Below are 20,262 nucleotides of genomic sequence, written 5' to 3' on the forward strand. Positions count from 1 at the left end.
ATTCAAGGGCAAATTAATTTCCAACGATATTCGACATTCTGGAAGTTTAGAACTGAATGATGAAGAATTGCAGAAGATTTTTACAACTTTGAACAACATACTGGTTTTCCCAGAATTCTTTGATAAAGCGAGAGATGCCCGAAAGGAGCTAGAAAAGGTACCTTATAGCGTTCAGAATGATATTGCGATGCATAATATCTTATGCTGTTTTTGTCATATATAATTTACTTGTACATCATGATAATAAAATGCATATGCTTAGCTTTTTAGAAAAAATAACAATCTAATTTGAGAGTTTAGTACTTTCAATATCGGCAAAGAAGAAGAATGAATTTAAACTACTGCAGGGAATTTGCTAAAACTTCGCATGATTCATTGATAGAAATTGATTGAAAAATCAGAATGTCACCATCCCACTTTTTGACCTATCTGCCTCGTTTTGTAAGGTCACTTTCAGGAGCAGATAACTTCTAGGATACTGATACCTAATTTTATTTATGTCATGTTTTGTTAGTATATAAAGATTTAAACAGTTAAATCTTCTATGTTTTGATGAGTAGGCATTTTTCATCAAAACGGGACATAACTTGGAAGAACATTTATATAAAAAATATATCATTTTACATAGGCAACTTAGGGTAAAATCTGTCACATACAATTTATACAAATGTTTCACCATAAAATGCAAAAACTAACAAACACAAATTTAATTTCTAACGAGGCTTTGGTTTGTAAAACTATGAGTTAACTTTCCCTTAAAAATGCCATAAAAGTGAGCAAAACTCTAACTTCCAGGAGCAGATAACTAAAAAGGTAGAATGATGTCTCCATTTTTTCCATTCGTTTCTATCATGATTCTCTTTGATCATGCAAAATTAAAAAAAAGTATCTGTGCATGTTTAGAAGTTCCTTCTTTACCTGTATAAAAACATTTAATTTATTTAAGATGTTCTAAGGTTTAAATAATTTTGTTGATACAAGGTATTGTTAATTTGAGTAAGAGCATACAGACGATTAAGTGGAATATCAAAAATATATTTTACATATTTTTTAAATACCTTTTAGCTCAACAATCATAATCAATTCAGCCGAGAAATGGTTTTAGAAAGTGTAAAAGAAACGAAAATGGTGGAAAACCTATTTTTGAAAATAGAGGAATTAGAAATGCGACTGCTAAAAATAGAAATTTCAAGGAATCCTTATGAGGCCGATATCAAACAAAGTACGAAGATAGAAGGTAATTGTCAACAAAGATAAAGGCATTACACATTTTACATATCCACTTTTCAATAGTAATAAGTAAAGGATTACATGACTCTTTTCATTAAAGATATTTGTATATTTGTAATTTTAACATAAACACATTATTAAAACCGTATTGAAATAAAAGTTGTATTGATAACATTTAATTTTCTGTTTTCCAGGTGAAGGGACAAACAAGCAAAACAATTATGGTATCCCAAAGCTACATCCTCGTGATGGTAAATTGATCAAGCTTAAAGATAATGAACTACAAATGCTTCTCCAGTGTTGCTCCAACGAGCCCGTGAAAGGTGGATTTGGACAAGTTTACATATGTAGGCACAATTTTGATAACATAATGAAATTTAAGTCATATTGTGGAAGAGCTAAGCAAATTAAATTCACTTTTAAAACCCAGACATTCAGAAATAAAATCAAGGCTAATGTTTTTATGAATGTCTGTGGCCTGTAGGCTGTGCTTAAACACATTTTAATAGCGCATCATATAAATATCTGCACGGATATCCATCAAACATCTACAGGACTTTTGTCAGCCAGTTCACTGTTTTTTGTAATTTTAGTTTTTTACGAATTTTGTCGCTTTGATTTTTTTACACATACATATAATATAAAACTATTCTTTGAGCAATTTCTCCTCAATTTGTTAGGGCACTTTAAACATTTACAAGTCTACTGTCACCTTAGCCGAAGCAAATATTATCAGGAGTTATATTGTAATTCATTTATGTCCCTTCGTACATAATATAGAAAGAAGTACTCCTCTGCAGGCAGATTCCCATTTCTCGTAAGATCGCAGCAAAACCATCAAAAAAACTATTTTTGTAAGTGCTCTGGGACTTGTTTAGACAAGATGTTTTACATTAAAAGGAATAATTTTTTTAATAAACAAGGGGTAATAATACCAAAATTCAAAATCAGGTTTTTAGCTCGACTATACGAAGTATATGGAGAGCTGTCCTACTCGCCCCGGCGTTGGCGTCGGCGTCCAGATTTCAGATTAAAGTTTTGGTGCAGTAAATATTTTTCACTGTAACTTTGTCATTTCATTAGGTATCAACTTCAAACTTCAAATATATGTTCCTTATCATCAACCACATCTTATGTGACAAGGTTCATAACTCTAACATCAATATTTTCATATTTATATCCCCTTAAACTTAGAATTTTCCTAAAATAATACTATTTTTTTTACTGTTACTTCTTTAACTTTAAATGGATGAATTTCATACTTCAAATATATGTTCCTTTTTATCAACCACATGTTATTTGACAAAGTTCATAACTCTAGCACCAATATTTTCATATTTATATCCCCTTGAACTTAGAATTTTCCTTAAAAAATACTATTTTTTACTGTAACTTCTTTATTTTTTAAGGGATGAACTTCATACTTCAAATATATGTACCTTATCTTCAACCACATCTTATGTGACAAGGTTCATAACTTTTGCACCAATATTTTCAGATTTATCTCCCCTTTGAACTTAGAATTTTCCTTAAAAAATATTATTTTAAATTTTTTAATTTTACTTATTTATTTCTTAAGGGACCAACTTCATACTTCAAATATTATTGTACCTTATCATTAACCACATGTTATGTGACAAGGTTCATAACTCTAGCACCAATATTGCAAGAATTATCTCCCCATACACTTAGATTTTTGTACTTGAAAAATGTTATTTTTTACTATAACATTTTTAGTTTTAATACTTATTCATTAACATCAATTACATTTATGTGACAAAGTTCATAACTCTTGAAGCAATATTTACAGATTTATCTCTCTTTGAACTTAGGATGTTTTATAAGAAATATTATAACTTCTTTACTTTTTAAGGTATCTTCTTATAACTTCAAATATATATTTCTTATCATTACACACATGTTGTGTGACAAGGTTCATAACTCTAGCATGACTATTTCCAGATTTATTCCCCTTGATCTTGGAATTTATGTTAACAATGCCATTTTTTACTATAACTTAATACATAATTATACATAATTGATTTTTCTTTCATAGTTTTGTCTTCCTTACTGCGTCCAGTATTTTATTAGTCGAGCTTCGCTGTCTCCTGTGACAGCTCTTGTTCATATTTCATGACTCTCGTTTGTTTACAATGATATCGACTTTTTCCGGGTTTTATTGCAATCTAACTTACTAAATAAATTGATGTTTTTTCTTTAAAATGTCAGTTGAGATAATAAAAGGACATTAGTCAGTAGAATTATAATGGGACTTAGTGATATTCATTTTTACAATCATGAATACATTCCTTCCAAGTTTCAAGAACATTGCAGTAAGATATGGATCTGGAAAAAGGACGGACATTTTAAAATGTCTATTAATATCAAAGGGCCATAACTTAAAACTCAAAAATCAGATTTCAATTGTATTTCATGGCCACCATTTCCTTACTGTTATATCCATTTATAACAATTTTATGGTTAAATATGGCTCATAATAGAATTTTGCCTTTAAAAAAGAGTGAAGGTAAAGGGGCCATTACTCTCAACCATATCTTTTTATTATCCTCATTCCCTGTTCATATTGAAAAATCTGTTAGGTTTGAACAAACACATTCTTAAATATTAATTTGGACTGAAAGGCGGACAGACGGGCAAAACTATGACAAGATCCCTGTTCTGATTTCATTGGTAAGAGGTAACCCTGTTATCTTGTTGTTCACAATTTTCTTTGGTTTCTTTCTGTTTTCAGCACAATCCAAAGTACCCGGGTTAGATATTTATGTCGTTTTAAAAAAGATAACATGTGAAGACAATGAAAAAACAAAGATTATTACGACATTCAATGTAAGGATTTTATTTTTAACCTTATATGTGTATGCAGGTATTCAAATATCTCATTCTTTTCATTTAAAATGTTTTCTTTTTTGTAGAAGGAGAAATGACAAGGTGAGATTTTATGATCGCAATTGGTCCGGCGTCCGTCCGTAAACTTTTACTTTTAACGACATCTCCTCATAAACCACAAAGCCAATTCATCCAAACTTTACAGGAATTTTCCTTAGGTTTTTGAAAACTGTTCAAAGAATTGAACTCCATTGCCATGGCAACCGGAAGAAAAAACTCCAAAATCTTCTAAAAAGAAACTTCTAAAACTTCCATTAGGTGTCTACCATTTGTTCAAATAAAAGCCCTGGAGTCAAAGTTGGTCCTGCCCATGGGATGATTGATTTCTCTTATATGTATAAAGTAAAAGCATAAACAAAAAAATTTCCTCTTTAATACTATAGTGGCTTTAGCTCACATATTTGGTATGAAACATTGTCTGTTGGACGCTACAAATTTTTTTTCAAATTAAAGCCATTCGGTTGAAATTGACCAACCCATGGGGTACATAGATTTTCCTTATATGTATATAGTAAAAGCTTTATTAAAATCTCCACTAAAACTAAAAGAGCTAAAACTTTTTTTACATGGAACATAATCTAGTAAACTAAGTTTTTTCAAATAATAGCCCGTGGGTTAAAATTAGCCCCGCCCCGGGAGAAGATACATTTGCCTCATATGTATCTAGTAAAAACGACATAAAACCTTTTTCTATTGTACTTCAGAGGCTTTTTCCTTATATGTATATTGTAAACACTTAAAAAAATTTCTCTAAAACTATCAGAGCTAAACCTTAGTTTTTAACATGAAACTTTATCTAGTAGGCCTCTACAAAGTTTTTAGCTCACCTGAGTACATAGTGCTTAAGGTGAGCTTTTATGACCACAATTTATACGGCGTCCATTGTCCGTCAGTGCGTCCTTGCGTCAGTGCGTCCGTCGTCAACTTTTTTACAAACGAATTTTTCTCAGAAACCACTGGGCTAAATTCGATTGAATTTTGTTGGGATGTTCTAATAAACTTGTTCAAATGGTTCTGTTCCATTTAACAGGTCAGAAGGGCTAAATAGATGTAAAAATCATCTATGAATTGACAAAAGCTAGAGGTTAGATATTTGGTATGAAACATTGTGTAGTGGACCTCTGCCAAAATTGTTCATATTATAACTTTCAAATTTGGGTCAAAATTGGCCCTGCCCAGTGGTCATTGAAAGTCATTACACACAATAATGTAAAAGCTTAAAAGATCTACTAGTGTATAGAATCATCTTATAAAACTCTACAAAAATTGTTCAAATTATAGCCATGAGGTCAAAACTGACTTGGCCCCAGGGGGGGCATTGATTTTCCTTAAATGTATATAGTAAAATCTAAAAAATCATCTTCTTCCCTGAATTGACAAGAGCTAGAGGTTAGATATTTGGCATGAAACATGGAATAGTAGACGTTTTCCAAGATTGTTCAAATTAAAGTCCTGAAGTTATAATTGGTCCCGCCCCGGGGTCATTGATTTTCATAAACAATGTATTAAAATTCTTTTCTGAAGATACAGGGTTTAGATTTTTGTTATTTGGTAAATGATATCATAATTATCCTGTAACAAAGATTTTCAAAGTTTGGCCCTGAGCGTTAAAAAGGGTTTTCAAGTATGGAAAACATTTTACGGACTACCGTTTTGGTCCAAATATATCCTCGAAATTGGTCAGAAAGGTTGTTTTGGTGATTTCTAGAGCAATTCCGAATATAGGGCATCTGGGGTTAAAAAATTGTGTCACATAGCCCAAATATGGAAGAAACATATTTAACACTCTTGACGCTATTATTTTGGTCCAAATATCCTGAAAATTGGTCTGAAAGGTTGTTAAAATGTTGGTTCATCTGGGTCATAAAGTAGGTCATACAGCCCAAATATGGAAATATTTTGTAAACTTTGTAGGAGTTACTGTTGACGTGTAAATATCATGGAAAAATAGTCTGAAAGTTTGTTTAGATTGTTTCTAGGTCATGTAAGAATATAGGTCATCTGGGTTCTTAAACAAGGTCACACAACTCAAATTATGGAAAAACAAAGTTTACTTGGCAGAGATAATATTTTAATCTCAAGTATCTCGAAAATTTGTCTGAAAGGTTGTTTTAATGATTTCTAGCTCAACTTTGAATATGGGTCACCATGGTCAAAATTTAGTTCATACAAAAACTATGTTATCACTTTAGAGGTTACATTTTTATTCCAGATATCCTACAAATTAGTCAGAAAGGTTGTTTGTATGATTTCTAGTTCAAGTTTAAATATTGGTCGTCTGAGGTATAAAAATAGGTCACAGCACATAAAAAGGCATATATGGAAAAAACTTATTACCATTTGCACTATTTCAGGTGCAGATATGAATGTTATTATATCAGTTTAAGTTTTTGGCATTATATCTGCATTATATCTGCCTTTCATTTATTGCATACAATTCATAGCCTCAAGAATATGATGAGCGATAAAAGGGACTTCATGGCCCTCTTGTTTCAAATTATAGTTGTTTTGTAAAAGTTGTACTCGCCCCAGGGTCATTGATTTTTCTTTTATGTTTATAGTGAAAACAACCAAAAATCTTCTTCTTTCATATCATAAGCTTAGAAATTTGGTATGAAACATTGTTTTGTGGACCATTGGCAATCCATAACCACCATTTACTTCCATTACAACCACTATCTTGCCAAAGAAGTCAGTGACTTCCAGAGCAACCATTGACTTTCCATAGCAACCATTGACTTCCATAGCAGCCAGTGACTTCAGGTTATAACCAGTGACTCACATAGCAACCACTAACTTTCAATTGCACCCAGTGATTTTCCATAGCAACCTTTGACATTCCATAGCAACAATTAACTTTCCATATCACCTGTGATTTCTATTACAACCATTGTCTTTCAATTACAACCATTGACTTCCATAGCAACCACTGAATTTTCAAAGCAAACTTAGGCTTCTTAGGCTTCTTAGGCAAACTTAAGTGTTGAGAATTGAGTACCGCTCAAGCCGGTGCTAGGATGTGTGAGGGATGTTGCACGTATACATTATCCCTCATGTACAGACTATATCAAACCGAGTCTGCAATTCTCTTGTAATTTTGTTGTGATTAATGCTTCCGAGGGATCACTTTGTTTCCAGATTTCCATAGTCACCAGTGCCTTTCCTTAGGAACTAGTGACTTTCTATAGCAACACGTGACCAATATTTCAACTATTTACTTTCCATAGCAACCATTGACTTCCATAGCAATCACATACTTTCAATAGCAACTAGTGTCTTCCATAGCAACCGTTGACTTTCCTAACAATTAATGACTTCAAAGCAACCATTGACTTCCATACCAACCAATTGATAATTTCTGTTACAGCCGGTGACTCACATTGCAACCACTTACTATCGATTGCATCCAGTGACTTTCCATAGCAACCATGGACTTTCTATATCACCTTTGACTTCTTTTGCAATTATTGACTTTCCAAAGCAACCATTGACTACCATAGCATCCACTTCATTTCCGTAGCAACCAAAGGTTTCCATAGCAATAGGTAACTTTCTACAACAACTATTGACTTCCACAGGAAACAGTACCATCAAATAGCAATTAGTGACTTTCTTAGCAACTATTGACTTTTCGTAGCATTGACTTTCCATAAGAACTGTTGACTTTGGAATGCAACCGATGACCCTCAAAGCAACCATTTCATAACTATCATTGCTTTCCATAGCAACCAGTGGCTTCCATGGCAAACATAAACTTTCAATAGCAAAGAATGTCTGAATATCTAAATTTCAAAGCATTCACTGACTTCCTAGGAAACCATTGATTGTATGTAGCAACCAGTAACTTCTTGCGCTATTTAAGATACAACTCTGAATTTTGTGATATCAGTTACAAATTGAGATCTTATATCTGCTTTTGCTTATAAGTTATAATACTAGTTGTTCCTTATCATTAAGATTATTTATATTCAGTTGCGTGTTATTAATTATTAGGGCTATCAAGAGCTTCTTTTACATGTGTACATGTTATGCAATTTTTCTAAAAATGACAACTACAAAACAATACCTGTCTAAAGGTTATGACCTCTAGCAATTTCAAAGAATATATGAGCGGCGCCATGACAAAACCAACGTGATGCGTTTGCGATCCGCATGTATCAAGACCAGCCTGCGCATCCGCGCAGTCTGATCAGGATCAATGCTGTTCGCTATCAGTTTCTCTTCTTGTTATAGGGTTTGCAAGCGAACAGCATGGCTGAAGTCATTATTTTGGTTACAATATGAAATATGCAATTTACAAAAGAATAACACTGAATAGTTTCAGTGCCTTGAACTTTATATATAAATGGTTTGTGTTAACATTGAATAGTTAAGGACTTTGAACTTAAAATGAAACTAGAAATGTGTCGTCACGCCACGAAAGCCCCGCATGCAGCCAAAATTTCAGATGTTATGATATTTAGTTTCAAATTTGTTTGCACAAACTTTTTTTTATTTCATTTTAAGATCAAAGCCCTTAAAACTATTCAATGTAAACACAAAACATTTTTATACAAAGTTCAAGGCACTGAAATTATTCAGTGTTAACCTTTTGTAAATTGCATGTTGCATATTTATAGCCAAAATAATAACTACATACATTTCCACAAAAGTATGAAAATTCAAAATTTTTCCAACATTCAAGAGAGATAACATAGCCAAAATCATTGAACCACAACCAAATTAAAACTTTAACTGCTTATTCCTAAGATCTATCTATACGTCAAATTTGAGTTGAATGTGTACAACCATTGGGGTGATAATGAACGGAAAATAAAAAAATTCTGATTTGAAGTTCAAGAGGGATAACAATCATCAAACCATGACCAAATTCTCACTTGACGAGTGTATTCTTATCACATATCCATATGTTAGATTTGAGTTGAATATGTACAACTGATGGGGAGATAATGAGTGGAAACTAAAATTTTCCTTATTTTCAAAGGTAAAGGGGCATAACTATGCCAAAAATCATCCAACTATGACTAACTTCTAAATTAACGTGCCCATTCTTTTGACGTATCCATATGTCAAATTTGAGTTGAATGTGTATAAGTGGTGGGTGATAATGAACAGAAACTGAAAAATTCACATTATTTTCAAAATGAAAGGCGCTTAATTGCAAAAAATAACCAAACCATGACTAAATTCAAACTAGACCCGCGCATTCCTTTGATATATCCATTTTGTCAAATTTGAGTTGAATGTGTAATACTGTTGTGGAGATAATGAGCGGACACTGACAATTTCATATTATTTTCAAAATGAAAGGGGCATAACTCTGCCAAAAATCATTGAACTATGACTCAATTCTAAATGACCTGCACATTCCTTTGACGTATCCATATGTCAAATTTGAGGTGAATGTGTATTACATTTAAGGAAATAATAAACAGAAACTGAATATTTCATATTATTTTCAAAGTGAAAGGGCCATAACTCTGCCAAAAATCACCGAACCATGACTAAATTCAAAATTGACCTGCGCATTTCTTTGACATATCCATATCTCAAATTTGAGTTGAATGTGTATTACATTTTGGGAAATAATGAACAGAAACTGAATATTTCATATTATTATAAAGTAGAGGGCCATAACTCTGCCAAAATCATTGAACCATGACCAAATTCAAACTTAACCTGCGCATTTCTTTGACATATCTATATGTCAAATTTGAATTGAATGTGTAATACGTTTGGGGAGATAATGAACGAAAACTGAATATTTCATATTATTTTCAAAGTGAAAGGGGCATAATTCTGCCAAAAATCACCGAACCGTGACCAAATACTAACTTGACATGCATATTCTTTAAACATATTCATATGCCAAATTTGAGTGGAATGTGTGCAAAACCGTTTTGGAGATAATTAACGGAAACTTAAAATTTCATATTATTTTCAAAGTGAAAGGGGCATAACTCTGCCAAAGATCATTAAACCATGACCAAATTCAAACTGGACCTGCGCATTCCTTTGACATATTCATATGACAAATTTGAGGTGATTGTGGAATACCGTTGGGGAGAATGAACGGAAACTGAAAATTTCATCAAAGGACATAACTCTGTCAATATCAAGGGGCATAACTCTGTCAAAAATCATCGGACCATGAACAAATTCAAACTTGACTTGTATTTTCTTATGCTATATCCATATGTCAAATTTGAATTGAATAATCAACCGTTACTAAGATAATGAACGGAAACTGATGATTACGGAATGACAGAATGACGGAAGGACGGAATGACGGAACAGGGTAACACTATATGCCCCAGCATACTATAACATCTGAAATTTTGGCTGAATGGGGGGGGGGGCATCCGTGGCGTGCCGACACATTTCTAGTTCAACTTTATTCCAAGTAGAAGGGGCATACTCTGCCAAAAATCTTTGACATATTCATATGTCAAATTTGAGGTGACTGTGTAATACCGTTGGGGAGATAATGAACGGAAACTGAAAATTTCATCAAGGGACATCATAAATTCATTTTGAACTTGACTCAAAGATGACATTGGCCTTGATGGTCAAATTGTTATAATTCCACATGTTTGATATAATGACTAAACTTTGTATGTTTTCCGAACTTATAGTTTTCACTATGCAAAACAACCCTGTCAAATTATATAACTGTATTTACATTTTTCTGGGGAAATTCTTTCCATAACTGAGTAAATGGGTTTGTTTAATAAAAAAAATACTGACTAGAATCTTAGCCGGGGGCATTTGTATTTAACGAACACGTTCTTTTTGGTATAATTGGCTATAACATTGTAAGTAATTAATGAATTGTCTTCATACATGAACACACTTTCCTTAGGACAGAAACTCAAATTCATTTTGAACTTGACTCAAAGATGACATTGGCAGTGAAGGTCAAATTGTTATAATTCCACATGTTTGATATAATTACTAAACTTTGTAAGTAATGAGTGGATTGTCTTCATACTACATGGGCATAACGATCCTTGGGATAATACTATAAAGACGATTGAATTGACGATTTGCTGAAAATGGCAAAAGATTTGTTTTCATTTTTCTATGGATTTGATTTTTACTTGGAAAAAAGAACACCTAAAACAAAACCAACATGTTGAGTAATTCCAATATGACCTTGAACTATTACTGACCTTGACCGGCAAGATCAAACTATTGAATTTAGCTAGCATTTTGTTATTTATTTATATATATGATTTATTCTTGGACAAAGATCCCTTTTGAAAACACCGAGATGTTCAATAGGTTAATTATAATTATGTACCTTGACCTGTGAAGGTTATTAGCAATATCTAATGAAATAATTTTATAGAATTTGTCAGCAATAAATTTATATTGTATCCATATTCTTATTGTTGGTTCTCAAAAAGATGTAACAAAAGTTGGCTCTCATGAATATTGTACGTAAATAGAATAAAATGATCCGGAACAAACTATTATCCTGATAGTTTAAGTATAAGCAATAGTGTTCGTGCATTTGCCATTCATATTTAAGGCAATTTCCTACTGTATATATTTCATACAATCATATTGGAAGTTTTCTTTTTTAAATTCAAACGTTAATTTTTGCAGCAGAAACCTTTAAGGTCAAATTATTGAATTTAGTTTGTCATAATTTTGTTATTAATTATTATTAATTATAATTGATTTATTTGATTCAAACGGAGACAGAACAAACTGATGACAACACCGTCATAACTTGAATATTGATGTTTAACTTACTTTAACTGTCAGTGTCAAACACTTAATTCTAATAAAACATTTTACAGGAAAATAGAAATCTTTCCAACAATATGATTCCTCCTCCGCTTTGCTGTTGCTCTTGTTTCTCAATTAGATAATGCATTTCGTTATAGGAAAAGATATCAAGAAAGGTTATGCATTTTGCTATTGTTCCATTGATTGGGTATATGGAAAAGAAAATTAGCAGTTCCAGAAGGTAAATTTGATTTCTTACATGTTAAGATCAACACAATACTGTATATATGTTGAGGAGAGAAATAAAGATAAAATGATATTAAGTAGCAATCGAATTTGCAAAGATGTTGAAGTGCTTGACAAAGAGGAAATGATGTCGTTCCCCTACAGTCATTTTGTTAAAAAAAGCTGGTTAAAAAAAGCTGGTTGAGATGATGACATGCACTTATTGAAATCACATAACTTTCAAATTTTTAGTCCGTTAATTCCATGTTTTATTTACAAAGTCGTTACGTTTGAAAGAACCAAGCATTAAATTGTGGTGCATTAATACTGTATGTGAATCTTAGATATTTATTTTGTAGCATTGTCTTACGGACATTCTCAAATTATGCCTTCTTGAGTCAAAATGGCCTGTCCATTGGTTACTTATTATATTGTGTAAGAAATAAAAGTAGCAGACATCTTCAAAAGTACTGTATCAAAATGACTCACCAAATGTGCATTAAATACTTATATCTGCTTTGAATTCCCTACTTATAAACTTAAGGTGAGTGATCTAGGTCAATAATAAAACGACTGAAAAGTAATTACACTAAATGCCATTGTGCAAACACAATCATGCGTGCATTCTGTATGTACTAAGGGGAAAGATATTGATTTGAAATGTAAAAGTGATCGTTGACCTTGTTGATAAATTGATCATCTTTAAAAATTATTCAGAGAATTAAATTCCATGCAGTACTTTGGTTGCCATGGCAAACAAAAGAAAAAACTTACAATATCTCCTTCTAAAAAAAGGAAAAAGAGCTGAAGCTTAGATATTTTGCATGAATCATGTTCTAGTGCGTGTCTACCGAGTGTCTTCAAATAAAAGCCCTGGGGTCAAAATTGACCCGCCCATGGGGGAAATTAATTTTCCTTAAATGTCTATTGTAAAAATTTTAAGAATCACCTAAAAAAAAACAACAACAAAAAACTAGAGTTTAAATATTTGGCATGAAACATCTTCTAGTGAATGTCTGCCAAGTTTGTTCATATAAAAGCCATGGGGTCAAAATTTGCCCCGCCCAGGGGGTCATTGATTTTTCTTATATGTATATAGTAAAAACAAAAAAAAACTTTTTTTAAAAAACCCAAAAGAGCTAGAGCTTAGATACTTGGCATGAAACATCTTCTAGTGAGTGTCTACCAAGTTTGTTTAAAAAGCCCTGGGGGTCAAAATTGGTCCACCCATGAGGGTCATTGATTTTCCTTATATGCTTTTTGTAAAAACATAAAAATCATCTTTTAATAAACCCAAAGAGCTAGAGCTTAGATATTAAGCATGAAACATCTTGTAATGGGTGTATACCAAGTAATATAAAAGCCCTGGGGTCAAATTCTGCCGAGGGGTTATTGATAAAATAAATATTTTTAGCTCACCAGAACCGAAGGTTCAGGGTGAGCTATTAATATCAAAGGGTGATACTCCGTCGTCCGTCGTCATAGGTCAACAATCATCTTCTTCTCTGAAACTGATGGGCAGATTACAGTCACACTTTAATTTGCTGATGTAATTTTGATAGGCCCCTTAAAGGGGTCAACACAGCTAAAAATAGAAAAAACCTTTAAACATCTTCTACTATTAAATTAAATGATAGACGATCTAACCAAATTTTTCTTTAATATTCATCAAATTTGCTAATTTTAATTTTATTGGCCCCTTTTAGGAGTCTCTAGAGCAAAAAAATAATAGAAAAACCTTTAGACATCTTCTTCTACAGAACTAATTGATGGATGATCACCAAACTTTGTAGCATTCTTAGATAGTGTTTTATCAAATTTGCTCATATTATTTTAATTGGCCCGTTTTAGGGGCCGCTAAAGCTAAAAGTAGATAAAACTTTGAACATCATCTCCTACTGAATTAATTGATGGATGATTATCAAACTTTGTCTGTAGCATTCTTAGGTAGTCGTTTATCAAGTTTGCTAATGTTAATTTGATTTGCCCGTTTTAGGGGTTGCTAAAGCTAAAAATAGATATACCTTGAAACGTCTCCTTCTACAGAACTTATTGATGGATGATCACGAAATTTTGTCCATTTTTTGTCCATTTTCTGCATCCTGACCTCGAAGACAAATCTGAAATAATGATCAAATTATTCATATTTTTTTTACTTCGTTTTACAGGAGATTCTGACCAGTAAGCCATTCAGTAGTTCACTACAGGTACATGAACACAATATTCTAGCGTAATTATTAATAGTTAAGTAAAAATCACTACATTGTCGTTAGTTTAAAAAAATACGCGTACAAGACATACCTCTGAAATATACACGGGGATTCTTATCGACAATATTTCCTAGATTATATTTTGAGAATGAGCTGGAAAGATGACTAATATTTTGCATCAAGAAAGATGCATCAACTTACTTCGTCAAATGGTTATTTATGTCCAGTTCCTCCAACGGCATCTAATGGGTGTATTTCTGTGGGTATTTCTAAAAATATTTATATGTTTAAATAAAGCAAATATTACGAGAGAGCGTAAATCTCTAAGAAAAAAGTCGTGATGGTCATGCGATAAAACATTTACAGAATAAAAACTCGGACTTCACCTGCTGGTATCAGCGCATGGGGCGACAAAAGGGTCAATAATGGAAATTAATCTCGACGTTCCGTCTCGATTAATTTCCTATGATTGACCCTTGTTGTCGCCCCATGCGCTGATACCAGTCGGTATAGTCCTCGTATATATTCTATAACTATTACATAACACAGTCTCTTCATAAATATAAAATAAACGTGGTTTGATTTCACACAGAGTAGATATGTTAGGTTTTAACTCTTCACACTATAGGTGGTCATAGTATGAATATATAGTGTCATTAAAAAATGGCTATTTTTTATAGAATATACTAACTTTACTTGGCCTATAATAGGGAATGCAGCTTCCCATACATAGTTTATTCATTAGGCATATTCAGTAAGAATTCATAGATTTGATAAAAATATGTTACTCAAGGATGAGCATAGTATAACTTTCATGATGAAAGGGAAACAACTCATGTTGGAATGTCTTCCATACATAATTTTTCTGAGCTGAAAGAAAGTCTTAATGTCATGATCTATTTGCTTAAGAAATGATTTGAGGTAATGTGTTTGGTATCTGAACAGTAAACATATCTGCACATTGTCTTTCAGTTGACAAACTAAATTAAGACCTCACAAGACACTATTGCACTGTGGCAAAGTTCAATTGTATAGAAAACAAATCTATTTCTGGAACTATCTCGTGTTCACATCTGCAATCTTGTTAAGCTAGGTAACAATAAAATAATGTTTAAATATCTTTCAGCTTTAGAATTTAGACACCATATTGCATCATCGTAGGGTCAGTTGTAGGTCAGTGTAGAGAATTTCCCAGAAAATAAAATAAGGCTTAAAGAAAGTTTACATTTGTCGCCTATACCTTACTAACAAAGATGAGTTTGAATGCTCAATTTTTTCATTGAATTTTGGAATTTTGTTTAATTTTTTTTTTGGACATACTGTAGAACCTGAAGTTCATGTGCATACTTGAATTTTCACTTACTTCCTTGTTTTTAGATGTGCAAACTTTAAATTTGGACCAGGATGCGAATTAAGATATCAACAAACTAATTTTGATATTATTATTTTATATTGTTTCACCTAATTTCTCGTTTTTTGATGTACCTAACTTGAAATTTGGAAAGGGTGTTTAATTTTCTGGTCCTGAATTGTACAGCTAGGGGTGTAATCTTTTTATGTTTAATTGAATTTTGATATCAGCTGACCTACTTTCTTGATTTGTTTGTGTACATACTTGAAATTTGGAACATGGGTGTAATTTCTGATGTCATATTGAATTTTGATATCAGCTGACCTACTTTTGATATTATTGATATCAGTTGACATTCTTGCTTGCTTTTATTACATACAGACATGTAATTTGGACCATGGGTGTAATTTCTGATGTCAAATCAAATTATGATAAAATCTGATCTATTTTTAATAGTTTTGATATCATTTTACCTGCCTCCTTGTTTTACAGACTTGAAATTTGTACTAAGGGTGTAATTTTTGATGTTGAATTTAATTTTGATATCAGCTGACCTACTTTTGATATTATTGACACCATTTGACCTACTTTCTTGTTTTTTGACATACATACTTGAAATATGGATCATTGGTGCAATTTCTGATGCCAAATTGAATTTTGATGGCAGCTGATCTACTTCTGATATTTTAATACCACGTGACCTACTTTCTTGTTATGTAACGTACAGATTTTTTATTTGGACCAGGGGTGATGATGAATTGAATTTTGATATCAGCTGACCTACTTTTGATAAATGTTTTCATAGTTTGACCTGTTGTCTTTTTTAGGTACAGTTATGTTACCATATAGAATGTACATGTATAAAAAATTGGTTGTCCCAAACTAAAGTTTTAAACATCTTCCCCTTACATATTTTGCATGTGACATTTTGTGTATTCATTCACAAAAGCTATAAAAAAATTATCCCATCAAAATTAACCCTGCTCTAGTGGTCATTTATTGTGCATTTATCCTACATAGTCTCACAGGTACACACTTGCAACATAGATATTTTTAACAAAGCCTTTCCAAACTATTAGGGCAAAATATTTCAATTTATATAGTGAATAATGAAATGATGGGTTAGATGCATCTTAGTGGCATTATTGTTTATTATAAAGAAGAAAAAAAAATCAGTGTTGTGAAAGTATATTACTAGAGGGGCAAATTAAAGTTGAGCTGAACTTGCTGAAAGAGCTGGAGATGCCTTTCAGCAAGTTCGTTTGAAAAAAAAATTCCAACACTGAAAAGCAGTTGTTTTGGTGAGCGACTGAGGGCCATTAGAGCCCTCTTGTTTAAAGAAACCCAAAGAGCTAGAGCTTAGATGTTTAGCATGAAACATCTTCTAGTGGGTGTCTACAAAGTTTGTTCAAAAAGAATCCTTGGGTTCAAAATTGGTCCCGCCTAAGGGGTCATTGATTTTCCTTATATGTTTATAGTAAATACATGTACTTAAAAACTTTTCTTTTATAAAACCCAAAGAGCTAGAGCTTATATATTTAGCATGAAACATTTTGTAGTGAGTGTCTACCAAGCTTGTTGAAATAAAAGCCCTGTGGTCAAATTGGCCGCGTCCTGGGCGGTCATTGATTTTCTTTAAATGTATATATTAAAAACTAATGATTTAACACATACACTATTTCAGATACAAATATGAACTTTGTGATATCAGTTTAAGATTTAGATTTTATATCTGCTTTTGTTTATAGTTTACAATATTACTTGTTCCTTGTCATGGAGAGTTTTTGTATACAGGTGAGCGATTTCAGGGCCAACATTACCCTCTTGTTCTTTTTTATTTTATTTTGGCCCATGTTTGTGGTGACTGTTGTTTTCAAGAGTAAAAGCTATGTGAGCTGGATTTTATCACTTAAAGTGATAATTTAGTGCACTATGAACTGCTTTAGATGGCATACACTGACAAAATATATTTAATTTAGGTTTTGAAAATGTCATTCTTTCACAAGTTCCTTTGGACTATGAACCTTCCTCAAATTCCTTTGGATATTCAACTAGAAATTGTCAATGATAATTTGTTGAATTCCCAAATTGCTTTTGATTTAAAGAATACCACTGACAGTGAGATGTCTTTTTGGCTAGACTCTTCAGAAGATTCTGAGATTATGGACAATGACAGCAGAATTCAATAAAATATGATAAACAAGATCAACAAGGAAAGGCGGCGTTCAATGAACGCAACCCCCATATGACCCAGCAACAAGAACCAGTGGCAAGGAGCCCAGGCGGACCCCAAACAAAAACAGGACAGGGCAAAGACAGAGCACGGACGGGTTAATCATTAAATGATAAATAATTTGAAACTGATTAGGAATTAAAAGAAAAGAATAATATGCCCACAAAGGGGATGGGGACAGGAGACCGGGGAAAGGGGGGAGGGGCGTTAATCAAAGAAATTAAAACTAGAGGCAATGGGGAAGATACTTACCCTGGACGAGAAAACAACAAGGGACACAAGCAAAAGTGTCACCAAAACAGTAAGAAACGACATAGACATACATCTGAGGAACACAGAGGGGCGCCGCCTTGGAACGGTCAGCAGCATAATAATGACTGCTGGGGAGTTTAAACCGGTTAATGGTGCACCAAACCTCGCTCTTAGCCCCACCATGTTCCTATAAACGAGACAGTGTAAATAAAATGAATCCCCGCCAAGTGAAATTCTAACAGTTGTCATGGTTACAAAAGGTTAAATAAGTAAAACACTAAAATGATCATGTAGAAACATATAAAAATAAACCCAATGACCATAACAAGTGTTCTCAATGTCCTAAAGGAAGACAGAGCAACAAGAAAATCACCTACAAGGGCCCGACGAAGCAAGGCAGAAGACGAACATAAAGACAATTCAGTCCCAAAGGGCTTTACGAACTATCCATCATAGAGTCTCCCACTTGGTCCGTCAGATGTAATCAAAAGAGGAAAGCGTAGTGTCCAACTGTAAAAGGGTTGAACACTTAACATGCAGTATGTCTTAAAATAGTAGAGTCATAACCTCTTTTAATAAAACGTTTAATGATTTTAGTAAAAACAGCAGAAAAATTACCATGACCCAAAATCTTACGAAGTTTGTAAATCACATCGCCATAAAAACCAGACTGGCTAATCCCTTGTCGCAGAAGAGTTTTTAAATCACTATTGAATTTAGAAATAAAATCAAAGTTACGATTGTAAAATTTAGTAAAATATTTCCGTAATTTATGATAGCGGTAGCCCTGTTTTAGAAGCTTGTTGGTAATAAAAATATTCCGCTCGTTAAAATCCTTTACGTTGCTACAAGCTCTAGCGAATCTAATTAACTGAGAAACATAAACCCCGTAAGATGTTGCATGGGGTACGTCTCCATCTAAATGTGGATAATTAACTATGCAAAAGTCAAAGTCATCTCTTTTATCATAGATTTTCGTGTGAAGAGAATTGTTGTTGATAGTAATTTTGAAGATCCAAAAATGATGTACTAAAATTACAAGAGTTCGTTTTATTAAGTTGTAGTTCATGTGGATAAATGTCAGACACCATTTGATCAAAATAAGGATTATCTAAATTAAAAATATCATCAAGGTATCTGGAAGTATTATTAAATGCGACTATAACATCTTGTTGTTTATCTTCAGAGAGACTCAACATAAAGTCTCTTTCATAGCAGTACAAAAACAAATCGGCGACCAGGGGTGCACAATTAGTACCCATAGGAATTCCTATGATCTGTTTAAATAGGGTATTACCAAACCTGACATAAATATTGTCCAAAAGAAAAGAGAGTGCTCTACAAACTTCGTCACAGGTCCACATAGTATAATGTTTAACAATACCGTTAGTAAAAAAAGCTTTGTTAGAATTACATGCTAGAAAGGTAACTTTTTCCCGTGCAAAAGTTTTCTGAATTAGGGAATTTATGTGGCAAAGTTATATAAAGTGTAGAAAAATCGTATGTACTGACAGTTGAAGCTTGAAAGTTCTTAATCTTGAATTTATCCAAGATTTCACCAGAATTTTTAATTGACCAAAAGAGATGTTTGCCTGTGTTTTCATAGATTTTATCACAATATCTAATTACATGTGTTTTAATGGCAGTCAAACAAGACGTCAATAAAATAGAAAGTTTACTTGTTGTGCAAGATGTAGAATTAGCAATGAATCTGGCTTTGTAAGGTTTTTTATGTAATTTAGGAATCCAATACATAATAGGAAGTTTGAGTTCTTTTTCATTAATTTGGACTTTAAGATTGGAAATATTAGTAAATTATTGTTGACAATGTCTTTTTCGGAGGCAGAGGTTTTAGAATACGCATTAGTACTATTTAGTTCCTTATGCAAAACGTTAATGTAATGGATTCGTCATACAATTGTAATATTATTAGCCGCCTTGTCCGCTGGCACCAAAACAAATTTTGAATGAAAAGCTAGAATATCTTTTTTCAGATGTCTTAAAGTAAGTCTTGGTCTAGGTGGCAAAAGATGTTCATTTCCACGATAAAAATTAATACGTGAATCAATAATCTTAAAGATGTTACGTTTCCATGTAACTAGAGCATTACTATCCGC

General features: G+C 32.6%; 1 protein-coding gene across 2 annotated transcripts in view; it reads left to right on the top strand.

Moving 5' to 3' along the window:
* The window catches only part of LOC132737592 (uncharacterized), a 126,563-nt gene that overhangs the window by 18,814 nt on the left and 87,487 nt on the right, over window positions 1–20,262 (top strand). For both annotated transcript variants that reach the window (XM_060724905.1, XM_060724906.1), the window contains exons 3-7: window positions 8–157; window positions 1,066–1,237; window positions 1,425–1,577; window positions 3,983–4,077; window positions 12,033–12,115. In XM_060724905.1, the coding sequence (XP_060580888.1) occupies window positions 8–157; window positions 1,066–1,237; window positions 1,425–1,577; window positions 3,983–4,077; window positions 12,033–12,115 (653 nt within the window). The remainder of the gene's footprint in view (window positions 1–7; window positions 158–1,065; window positions 1,238–1,424; window positions 1,578–3,982; window positions 4,078–12,032; window positions 12,116–20,262) is intronic.

This window comes from Ruditapes philippinarum, unplaced genomic scaffold (assembly GCF_026571515.1).
Source record: "Ruditapes philippinarum isolate M1 unplaced genomic scaffold, ASM2657151v2 ctg3159_1_1_1_1, whole genome shotgun sequence".
NCBI classification, from domain to species: Eukaryota; Metazoa; Mollusca; class Bivalvia; order Venerida; family Veneridae; genus Ruditapes; species Ruditapes philippinarum.